This window comes from Diabrotica virgifera, chromosome 10 (genome assembly GCF_917563875.1).
Source record: "Diabrotica virgifera virgifera chromosome 10, PGI_DIABVI_V3a".
Lineage (NCBI taxonomy): Eukaryota > Metazoa > Arthropoda > Insecta > Coleoptera > Chrysomelidae > Diabrotica > Diabrotica virgifera.
Genome location: NC_065452.1, coordinates 148,646,058 through 148,658,513, shown reverse-complemented (window position 1 = coordinate 148,658,513; position 12,456 = coordinate 148,646,058). Strand labels below are relative to the sequence as shown.

The 12,456-nt window shown below is 31.9% G+C and overlaps 1 protein-coding gene across 1 annotated transcript in view; it reads left to right on the top strand.

Moving 5' to 3' along the window:
• Nucleotides 1-2,828: 2,828 nt before the first annotated feature.
• The window catches only part of LOC126893250 (very long-chain specific acyl-CoA dehydrogenase, mitochondrial), a 49,933-nt gene continuing 40,305 nt past the window's right edge, over nt 2,829-12,456 (top strand). Inside the window, exons 1-2 of the mRNA XM_050663236.1 lie at nt 2,829-3,043; nt 3,101-3,311. Coding sequence (XP_050519193.1) covers nt 2,976-3,043; nt 3,101-3,311 — 279 coding nt within the window. The 5' untranslated portion in view covers nt 2,829-2,975. The remainder of the gene's footprint in view (nt 3,044-3,100; nt 3,312-12,456) is intronic.

Sequence of the window (12,456 nt, the reverse complement as noted above, 5' to 3'; positions counted from 1 at the left end):
CTTTTAATATTATTTTGTACAAACTTCTAATTAATAATATTTTCTTGTTCGACTCAAAAAATACTATAAATTTTACCAGAATTTGTACTTTAAAATCGTAGTTTCGAAAGCGGTAGTCCGAAAGTCAGACTACCGACGTCATCAATTGCGACGTTGCCTTTTTCTCTTCATGGCTTGTAAAGTAAAGGTGGCTATGGCCGTACTCACTGCTGTCATGTCTCTTGTCTGGCCTGAGAGAGTAGGTCAAGGTCCACGAAGCGTTAAATACCGCTATGAATTCCAAGATTTCATTGGTTAGAACTACTCACGTGATATATGTGTTCGTATTGGTCAAATGATTAAGAATGACAGAGCGGGATATTTAAATACCAATATTGTATGCAAAGTGTCGTTTCAAGAAAACAAGTCAGCTGACTGAGGATGATGGATAAATATTAATTTCTTGTTTATCTTTGACAATTTTTATGATAGAAATAAAAGTGTGGTAGAAAATCAATATGTATATTGAAAAACGGTATTGATTAAAAAACACTATTTATTCGTTTCTACTAGTCTTCTTTCTAGACTCTACCTAGTCTCATAAAATATTTCTTTTTATCTCATAAAAAATATAAACAATTATTGTATAGTTATAATATTCTTTTAATTTATTTCAGTTGTTCAATACAAACACGGCAGTACTAGAATATATCTTATAAATTAAATTATAAATGCATGAAAATTAAAAAGAGATAATTTACATAAAAGTTAATATAGGTACTGGATATGGGGAAAAGTAATTTAGGGGATATTATATAATAATTATGATTTTCTTCGGCATTTTGTGAAGTATAGGGCATGTTGTGTCTAGTGTCCTTTTAAAAAGTCTGAAATTTCATTTACATTTGGATTTTTAAACGTATCACTTATTAATATGTTGCTAAGATTTTTGTTCCTTTGTGGAGAAAAACCGTTTCTGTGGTTCAATGTTTTTACATATTGAAACCTTTAAAACACTTCAATTTTTTTATGCAAATTTTTATTAAATTTTTTGTTGCATGTGTATATTTGACAAAACAATCTAAACATTGCTGTCACTTAAATTATCTAAATCGGGTGTATGTATTTACAAGCATCGTCAAATCTTCATGATCTTTTTTATTGCAAATTAAATTGATGTTACTTAAATCCTTAAAGTCGTGGTTTCACTATCAAATAATTTGATCAAACAGTTTGAGCAAACTCAGGAAGTGACGTCACAACTGCAGTTTGTTCAAATTATAAAAATCTAGTCGTCACACTATCAGTTTGATCAAAGTTTGTATTGAGAGTTGTGGTAGTAGGTACATATATCAAAACCCACAAGCATTCCAACACTTTAGCGAATAATAAGCCCCAAACTCTCTATTGTAGAAGGGAGTTAGTAACAAACCAAAAAGAAATCAAGTCCTGATTAGGAAAAATCTAGAAAACAAACAAGAGTAACTATTGGCTACAAAAGCTGCTGTACAAAAATCAGTGTGCATGCTGAAGAAAGCAACGCAGGAAAGGATAACGAAACAATTTTAACGTGTAGCTAGGCCATGACTGATAAACATATACAGGGGCTCACAGCTTAAATGATGCAGTCACTACTCAATAAAGCTAGCTTGTGTCAGTCGCTCAATATTTATTAGAAAAAACTTACATACTGAAGGTAGGTAAGTTAGTATGAGTCTTCTAAAATAGCATAAGCTATGTTTTGGGTTTCAAATATGCAATAATTAACACCCTCAGCGCCAGTGTATCCTTTTAGATATACACTGTCCTCAACACTGTGTACTAAAAAAGATACACATGGCTCGTTGTGTTCGATCTATTGTGTCACCTAAAAGGACACACTTTCCTAAGTTTTTATATGTAGAGAATAATGCTATGGCCTGAGCCAATTTCCTGGTATAACTGGGTTTGGCCTTATGACATAAAAAGATAGATTGTATGTAACTAGAAATTCGTATGAAAAATGTTGCCATGTATGGGCCAAAACAACTTGCTCCAACTCATTATGCAGGGAAAGATTCAAGGAAAAGGAAGCATAGGGAGATGCAGAATATCTTGGCTGCGCAACTTGAGAGAATGGTACGGATGAACATCAAATGAACTTTTCAGAGCAGTCGTCTGCAAAGTCCTAATAGCTAAGATGTATTGTCAGAGAAATAGCAAATAATCCCAAAAAAGTGCACCAAAATTGAGAGATGAGGTGGAAACACAGTTTGGAAAAATAGGTAACCCTAAAACAATTAAACGGATATTACAAAAGAATAATCTACCTACATAGCTGAACTGCAAGAAATAAATCTTTTATCAGCCAAAGAAATAAGCAACAAGGAGTTTTGTTTTCTTTATTAATATTCTCCTTTAAAAGTTTACATCATTTTAGCTGATATCAAAATCGTACACAAAATAATTAAAGAACTATTGTTATTTAAGTATGGTATATTTGAAACCCAAAACATAGCTTTGCTATTTTAGAGGACTTTAGTTAGTAACTTACTGTCAGTATGTAATTTTTTTTTTCTTATATTGGGTCACTGACACAAGCTAGTTTTATTGAGTAACGACTGTATCATTTCAGAATTGAAGCTGTGAGTCACTGTAGGTGCAGTACAATAATTTTGCTTATACAAATTATCAGTAATAATATTTATTTACATCAAAATAAAAATTCCATCACATAATGATGTCTAACAGCTGAATGTCATTTGTCTTTATTGCTTAATTCTCTGACCAATACGAACACAGATATCACGTGGGTAGTTCTAACCAATAAAATCGTGGAATTCATAGCGGTATTTAACGGCTCGTTCAAGGTCCAAAGTCCAAATTCCAATTTTGCCAACATCAAAAACTAAAGACCAAAGTACACATAAAAACCTATTTGTTGAGTGTAAAATAATTGTTTATATTGTACACATTATTTTTTAGAAATTTATTTTTATTATAGTCATAATTCAAAGATGTTGCGAACGGTTATTAAAACTGGTATCAAGGAGCAAAAAATTGTACAAAGTATTTTATTGCCAAGGTAATTTTAATACATTTTAAAATTATTTTTAAAAATAAATATTGCATTTTTTTTCAGATGTATATCTACCTCTACAACACATAATAAGACTGTTCAAACTTCTGAAAAAGCTCAACCAACTCATAGTAATGAAAGTGCTTCTTTTGTGATGAATATATTCCGTGGGCAGTTGGAGCCCAAGCAAATGTTTCCTTATCCAAATGTTTTAAATGAAGAACAGAGGGAGACACTTCAAATGATGATTGAACCAACACTACAGTTTTTCGAGGTACATTCTTAAAAATTACTTTTGCCTGTAAAAGTTTATGCTTACGATAACTTTATTTTAAACTATGGTTAGTATAAATGAACATACCCCTGGATGGATATTTGCCTGTCTGGCTTGTCCATCCATTCAGATCTCTCTTGTGTCTTCCTCCTTCATTGTCTTATATTCTTGGCTTTCAGACTGTCTTCTATGTCATCCAACCATCTTGTTCTGGCCCTTCCTTTTTTTGCCTTCATAGGGGCTTCCATTGTAATATTTTCTTTCTTGTTTTTCTATCACCTTTTCTCTGGACATGTCCCAATCATGACAGTCTTTGATGTTTCACAAATCTTAAATTATTTATTTTTATTTATTATTTATTAATATTACGGGAAAACCCCATTAACAGTTACAATTAACAAATAGTAAAATGTAAGATGTATGTAATAGATTGAGAAAAAAATATAACTAAAAAACAACAAAAATATTTCAACCTGCAACAATGTTCAAAAAACCAACAATTAACATTACAACCCTAAATTTATAATTAAAGTTTTACCCTAAACTAAAGTATTAATTATTCTATGAAATTGATTCTATTAAATTGAGCCCTGAACCCACTCTCAGAAATATCAAATATTTCCAAATGAAGTTGGTTAACATATCTCGAGTATCTTTCTATAGGCAAATTCATACCATAATTTGTTCGATGATAGGGTATATGAAAAGAAGAGTAGTTATGTCTCCTATTTCATGTGACAATCTCAATGTTAACCGACTCCAACAATTCAGCACTATCAATTTTCCCTGTAACAATTTTATGCAAAAAATTTAATCCAGCACAGATTCTCCTTTCTGAAAGTGTTTTCAAATTCAGTTGTTTTTCCAAAATTGAATAATTATGATCAGAGATCCCAATATATAATTTGAATCCACAAAATCGTAGAGACTTATGCTGAACCTTTTCTACAGTATATTTATGGACAGCTTGGTAAGGAGACCACACCACTGATCCATACTCAAGTTTAGATCTGACTAATGAAGAGTAAAGGCTTCTGACAGTGTCAACAGAAAAATGTCTACAATTTCTCACAATGAAACCCAACATTTTGGATGACTGTATTGTGACAGAGTTAATATGATCGACAAATGTTAAATTTTTGTCGAAAATTACTCCCAAGTCTTTTATTTTTGATACAGTTTTTAATGGTTGCCCACACAGTTCGTAAGAAGTGTCATATTTTCTGGAAACCTTAAAAAAACTAATTAGACAACATTTTGATATATTTAGGTTTAATTTATTAATGTGACACCACTGCGTTAATCTGTCAAGATCGTCCTGCAGCAGTTGTTGATCAGTTTGGCAATTCATTATTCTGTAGGCTTTGAAATCATCAGCAAAAGCGAGACCTTCACTGTTTTCAAAACAATCAAAAATTGAGTCCACAAACAGATTGAAAAACATTGGGGAACAGTGCCCCCCTTGGGAACACCAGAAGTTACACATATTGCATCTGATTTAAAAGCACCTATTTTGACCATCTGTCTACGCTCTGACAATAAACTTTTGATCCAACCTACAGCCGAAACATCAAACCCTATATCAAATAATCTCCTGAGAAAAATATTATGGTCTACTTGATCGAAAACCTTTGAAAAATCTGTGTAAACTGCATCAACTTGCTTGAATTCTTCCAAAGCTTTAATTATTTTTGATTGATAAGGTAACAGATTAGTTAGAGTTGAACGACCTGAACAGAAGCCATGCTGATTCTTATTTATTAACCCACGACACATCCAGTTTAATTGGTCGCTGATAATACTGTCAAACAATTTTGGAAGTGATGATTGAATGCATACACTCCTGTAGTTCGTAACATCGTTTTTGTTCCCACTTTTAAAGATGGGCGTGATAAAACTATCCTTCCATTTTTCAGGAAAAATTGAGGATCTTAAAGACTTATTAAGTAATAAACTTAGTGGAACCACAAGACCACAAGGGTACATACACAATATTTTAACAGGCTACTTGGAACACCGTCGGGACCAAGGGTAATTTTACTAGGTAAAAGAGATATTTTTTCGTATATTTCTTTTGTAGAAATATCCGAAAACTTATAGTTTTGGTAAATATTTGTGGGTGTACCAAGGTCTAGTTTGTTCTCTGGGTTAATTGGGGTGTACACTGTTTGGAAGTACTTTTTGAACAAATCAACAATCTCTTGCCCATCATTTGCTTTATCCTCGCCGTATATTATTGTTTGGGGAAGAGAATGGTTGGTTTTTAAGTCCTTTATGTACCTCCAAAAGTATCTAGGATTTGATTTGAGTTCAATATCCATCAATGAGATATACTGAGACCAACAAACCTCCCGAACTTTTTTGCATTCTGAACGCAGTGTAGTAAAAATATTGAGGTCAGCCTGAGATCTGGACTGAGTAAATACCTAATATGTACAAAATAAATTCTAGTGATGTGCTGATTTCGTGCGAAAAGTCCAAACATCTACATTGGATGAGCAATAATATGTGGGCGGTAATTCTATTTCAACGATAATCGAGCGATTGTGTGGCGCTCAAATGACTAATTAACAAGATTTAAAAATCGTGTAACTCTGGGTTCGCGTAAGTCGGGTAGCGTAAGTCGAGGTATTACTGTATCTTTCTCTGCTACACTAAATATGCTAGCAGCATACTAATTCACATTTTTTATTTTTGTATGAAATATATTTTAAATTAAGAAAACACTATAGATCAGGGGTGGGCAAAAGCCGGCCCGCAGGCCGGATCTGGTCCTTTTGCTTACTTTATCCGGCCCATTGAGAAATCCCGCAGCAATTTTTTTTAAGAGCGTAGGCGCAATGCTTTTTAAATGCATTAACTTTTTTTCGAATCCTGAGAAAACTAATAAGTATTTTTGAAAAATTTAAATGCAGAATGAAATATTACATTATTACTGAGGGTCGAAAGTCACTCAAAACTTCTATAATGTTTATTACGGAGGTGAAAAGAAAAAGAGAAAATTTAGTATGATTTTTAATTTCAAATATATCATTCAAAGAAACTTTTTGTTTATTTTAAGGGACTTTGGGCCCTCAGTAATAATGTAATTTTTCAAAAATATTTATTAGTTTTCTCAGGATTTGAAAAAAATGAATGCATTTAAAAAGCATTGGCCCGAGATTTTGCGCCTATGCTCTTAATCTCTTTTATGCGATTTTGCTGAAATCAACAGTATTAGTGTTCGTATAAATAATGAATATCTATCTTCTGCTTTTCTTAAAAGCGTCTGTGTTAACTCTGTCCAGTTGTGAATATTTTTCGGCCAGGGTATTTGTCGTCTTCCAGGACCCCTTTTCTTCGATTTTACCCTTTATAATCGGCTGCTGCAACAACTTACAACAACTTACTTGCGTTATCATTTCTAAGTATGTGCCCTTTCTCCTTGCTGTCTTTCTCCTTTTAATGATGGTCAAAAGTTCTCTGTTCCTTTTCCATTCTGTGCAACACCATTTCGTTCGTAATATGATCGGTCCATGGTATTTTAAAATTCCCCTAAAAAGCCACATCTCAAAAGCTTGCAGCTTTTTCATTAAGTCAGCATTAACAATCCAATAAACAAGAATAGAGTGGACATAACATTTTTATTATTATCCCAGATTTTTATAGTGTTCTCTGCCTTTCAGTTGTCAGTTTTCAGCTTCGTCTGTCATTGCATTCGTCAGGGTGAAGGTTCCTTTTCGACATTGCCTTCTGAATGCCGCCTAGCCAGGATTGTTTTGGCTTTCCTTTCTTCCTTCTTTTCCTTGGCATCCATTTTAAAATTTGTTTTGGCAGCCTGTCGTCGTACATGACAATACCAGATCAGTTGCCTCCTTTGAATTTCATCTATGATGGTTGACTTGACATAACATTTTATCATCCGATATCAGATTTACAGATTGAATCTTTGGTTACTCAAAAATTTTCTCATCTTCAAAACAGCTGCTCTTGATTACTCTATTCTTGATCGAATTTCTGAAATTCATTTTTTATCTGGATCCTTGTTATGGCTTAATGTAATGGACCATATTAAAAATTTCGTAATTTTACTGGGAACAAATTGTTCGCATGTACACACCAGAAAGACAATTTATTATTATTAACAGTCAAATGTTTTCTCCAAATGCTTTAAAATGATACTTATAGTATTTTTGTCAAAAGAATTTCTTGGGCAGAGAAAAACCTCCACCAAAAACATTAGCGTACATACTGGGTATAGTCCTCCGGCCGGGAGACATTTTGAAAATTTCATTTTGGCCCGTGCTTAAAAGTATTTGCCCACCCCTACTATAGATATTCTTTTTCTTTTTAATCTTTATATCAAATTCTGCTTGTTAATTGGCAGATTAATACATCTATGGAAGATGTCACTCTTATCTTTTGCATGGTCATCAGATTCTTCTGCCAATTGGTGATTTATCTCTTGCTATTTTCGCCACATGAGCCTCCCCCATTCTACTTATGTGGCTATTCAGTTCTTTTTTTTTCTGCTTACTCAATTATTAGACGCGATCTAGAAATTGCAACAGTAAAAGAAGAAATTACTAACTTCGTACAGAAATACGAAGACAGACTGACACAACATCCAAATGTACTAGCCAAAAACCTGATGAGACAACCAGTCAGACGAAATACACCTAGTGATTTACCATCGCGAGTTTAGTTATATGTGTCGTAATTCCCAGAGACAAACAATTTTATATCTATGTAAAATATTTGTAAAGAAAATGATTAATGAATCATTTTCTCCAAGTCACCTACCCTAGTGGTCATAACATTTACTCATTGTACCTAACTTGTTTTACAGATTGTAAATAAATTGGGAGGTTAAATAAAAAAAAAACTCAATGTCCATTTGTTTTTTTATACACTTTATGTTACATTTTCTTCTATGTCCACTCCACTCCTCTTTCAATCTCTCAAATATTTCCTGTAATTCTTCTCAGTACTCATCTCTGCTGTTTCCAGTAGTCTTTGTGTTGTTGCTGTGTGGGGTCTTGTTTCCGATACATATGTTATTATTGGTCTTACTCTGGCTTAATAAATTCTTGACTTAATCTCAGTGTTAATATGTAGGTTTCGCCATAAATATAGTGTTATTAAGGTATCCTGCCAGTCTATTTGCTTTTTGTACTTTTGTATGTTTTGTATTGGACAGTGTAATTCCAATTTATTTTATTTGTATTACTTGTTCAATACTGATTAGCCCGATTAGGGAACGCAAAATTTTACGAAAACGTCCAAAAAAATAAAGGAAGGATGAAAATTTGGGAATAGGTAGTTGAAATTGTCTATTATTATATAAGAAAACATTTACAATTCTACATCCCCTCCATTTTACAAAAATTGGAAAATACGGGGTCAAAAATTTTTTCTCAGGGGTGAAAAAATATACGTTCAAAATAAGTCCAGAATTGGATAAAATGAGTAATTTTATTTTATTTTATTTATTTATTTACGGGAAACTCCCATTAACAGTACAAAAACATAAGTTTAATATTTAAGACAGGTTAGATCTTATAACTAGGTATATCCAAGTTAAAAAAATTCAAAGTAATTATAATTTTATCAGACTTAATGAATCTAGATCATTGAGATAATTCTAAGTAACTTTTGTTCTATAGAGTTTTTTTACTAAGTCAATACTTTTCGAGTTATTTGCGAGTGAATGTGTTCATTTTTAACCAAAAAAAAAGTTTTTGGACGGTTTTTTCGGAGATAACTCAAGAAGTAAGTATTTTAGCGAAAAAAATATTCTTAGTAAAAATATAGCCTATAAAAAATTAAAAAAGATGGTGTATGCGTGAGGTCTGCAGACCCAGTAGAAGCAGAGTTGCAGCTAATGAAATGTAGGTTCTTCTTTGTCAAATTGCAAATTGAATATTTCCATGTGAAATAACCAAAAAACGGAGCACTTTTCGGGAAATATTAATTACAATTTTTTTAAATTGTTTAAAAAAAGGTTTATTTTTGTTTTTTAAAAAAACTTCTAACATTAAAAAGTAAGTGAGTTACGCTCAAAATATTGTTGGTCCCTTTTATTTTTTGGTAAAAAAATGGCGAAAATCACCTCTAAATTAGCTTCTCAAATAAAATTAATCGTTGCTGCTTTACAAGTTACTTTACTTATGTATTGTTTATATTATTTATGTTTCATTGGTTCAAAGTGCTCAGTTTTGAAAACAATTGAGTTTAAAATAAAACATTTTTGTTTTATTTTGAAAAAAATCGTAATTGTTTATGGAATTAACTTAAAAACAATTAGGAATACCAAAAATCTCAAAGAGTAATAAAATGTACGTTTTGCTTTGCTGAATATTTTTGATTTTTTGTTTTCTTGTTAGACAAAAATTGGTTTTGCTATGGCTGTTAAAAATTTGCCTAAACTCGTGATTAGTTACTCGTTCAAGCCATTTTAACTACAGCTTTTTCAAAACGAAACACTTTGAACCGGTGAAACTTACAGATCATATAAATAATACATAGACAAAGTAACTTGTGAAGTGGTAATGTTAAAATTTATACAGTAGGAAAAATAAACCATGGACGAACATATAAAACACGCTGTATTTTCCTGTCACAAAGAAAATTGTCCAATTTTTTGTGTGACACGGTGAGAGGAAAATACAGCGTGTTTTATATGTTCGTTCATGGGTATTCTTTCATTTTTCCTACTAAATAAAAGGGACCAACAATATTTTGAGCATAATTCACTTACTTTTAATATTACAAGTTTTTTTAAAAAACAAAAATAAACCTTTTTTTAAACACTTCAAAAAAGTTAAAATGAATTTTCCCCTAAAAGTGCTCCGTTTTTTGGGTTATTTCACATTGAAATATTCGATTTGGAATTTGACAAAGAACCTACTTTTCATTAGCTGCAACTCTGCTTCTACTGGATCTACAGACCTCATGTATACACCATTTTTTATGGGCTATATTTTTGCTAAGAATATTATTTTCGCTAAAATACTTACTTTTTGAGTTATCTCCGAAAAACCGTCCAAAAACATGTTTTATTTTGTTAAACATCAACATATTTACTGCAAATAACTCGAAAAGTATTGATTTAGTGAAAAAACTCTGTAGAAGAAAAGTTGTTTAGAATTAGTCATTTTATCCAATTCCGGTTTTATTTTTAATGTATTTTTTTCATCTTCGAGAGGGGGGTATTTCCCTCCGTTTTTGTAAAATGGAGGGGATGTAGAATTGTAAACTTTTTCTTATATAATAATAGACAATTTCAACTACCTATTCCCAAATTTTCATCCTTCCTTTATTTTTTTTTGGGATCAGATTGTTCTTTGATCGGGCTAGATGCCATCAATTTCTATTTTACATCTGATGATTCTTTGCTGATTACTATTTTAGTTTTTTGAGATGAGATTATCATATTAAACTATTTTACTCTTAAGTTCAATCTGACGACTAGTCTTTGTAGACCTTCATCTTGGGTTATCAATATTGCTTTGTCTGGGTAACAGAGTATTTTGACTTCTTTGTTTCCAATTCTGTATCCTCTTCCTTTGTTGATACTTTGGATGATTTCATCCATGATTAAATTGAAGAGCATAAGGTTCAATGAGTCCCCCTGTTCTAATCCTGTCATTTCTACACGATTATTTACTTTTTAGTGTTTGTTTCTTTTACGGGTTTACTGCCAATATCTTCTGAGAAGTATAAGGATATATAGAGCCTCAAGTTCATATACAGGGTGTTTCATTAATAATTGTCCATATAGTAACTGGAGAAACCTTAGGACAAAATACGAAGATTTAACCTAAAACACTTAAATAAAATGTAGTTCCTTACTGAGTTACAGGGTGTTTTATCTAAAAATTTAAAAACTATTTTTGCTTAGAATTTTCAAACTATTTAACGTATCCTTTTCATACTTGGCAGGAAGTGTAGGTACTGCAGAAGGTACTAAATTATGTTAAACAAACGTTTATGGCTATTACCAGAGGCGTACGACGGGGGAAAGTGAATGGTTGACCCTTTCCAAATTCTACGCTACTGGCGAAATTGCTATTTTAGTTCAATTTTTGGATTCTCCAATACTTTCCATAAAAATAATATACTTTTCATTCGTAACGATAAAGTCATTAGTTTTCGAGATATTTGAAGTTAAAAATGAAACGACACGGTTATTTTAATCAGTGTATTGTGTCGCTTCATTTTTAATTTCAAATATCTCGAAAACTAATCATTTTATCGCTAAGAATGAAAAGTATATTATTTACATAAAACTATTGCAAAATCAAAAAATTACACTAAAATAACAATTTCGTCAGTGGCGTAGAATTTGGGAAGGGTCAACCAGCCACTATCCCCTGTCGTACGCCTCTGGTAGTAGATAGAAACGTTTATTTATCTTAATTTAGTAGGGTGTACAGTACATGCACTTTCTGCCAAGTATGATAAGGATACGCCAAATAGTTTTAAAGTACTGGGTACAAATAATTTTTAAATTTTAATCATATGAATCATATCATAAATTAATCAAAATAACTGTACCGTTTCATATTTAACTTCAAATATCTCGAAAACTAATGACTTAATCGTTACCAATGAAGAGTATATTATTTACGTAGAAAGTATTGTAGAATCTAAAAATGGCACCAGAATAGTAATTCCTCCAGTGACGCAGAATTTGAAAAGGGTCAACCATCCACCATCTCCTTTCGTACGCCTCTGGTAGTAGCTAGAAACGTTTGTTTATCATAATTTAGTAGAGTGTCTAGTAGTCGCACTTTTTGCCAAGTATGAAAAGCATACGTCGAATAGTTTTAAAATGCTGAGCAAAATTAATTTTTAAATTTTTAGATAAAACACCCTGTAACTCAGTAAGGAACCCCATTTTATTTAAGTGTTTTAGGTTAAATCTTCGTATTTTGTAATAAGCTTTCTCCAGTTACCATATGGACAATTATTAATGAAACACCCTGTATATACAGGGTGTTAGTAAATAAGTATGACAAACTTTACTGGGTAATTCTACATGAAAAAATAATGACAGTTTGCTCTATAAACGTGTGTCCGCAAATGCTTCGTTTCCGAGATACGGGGTGTTGAAATTTTTATCTCAAACTGCCAATTTTTTTATTGCTCTAAGACTATTTGA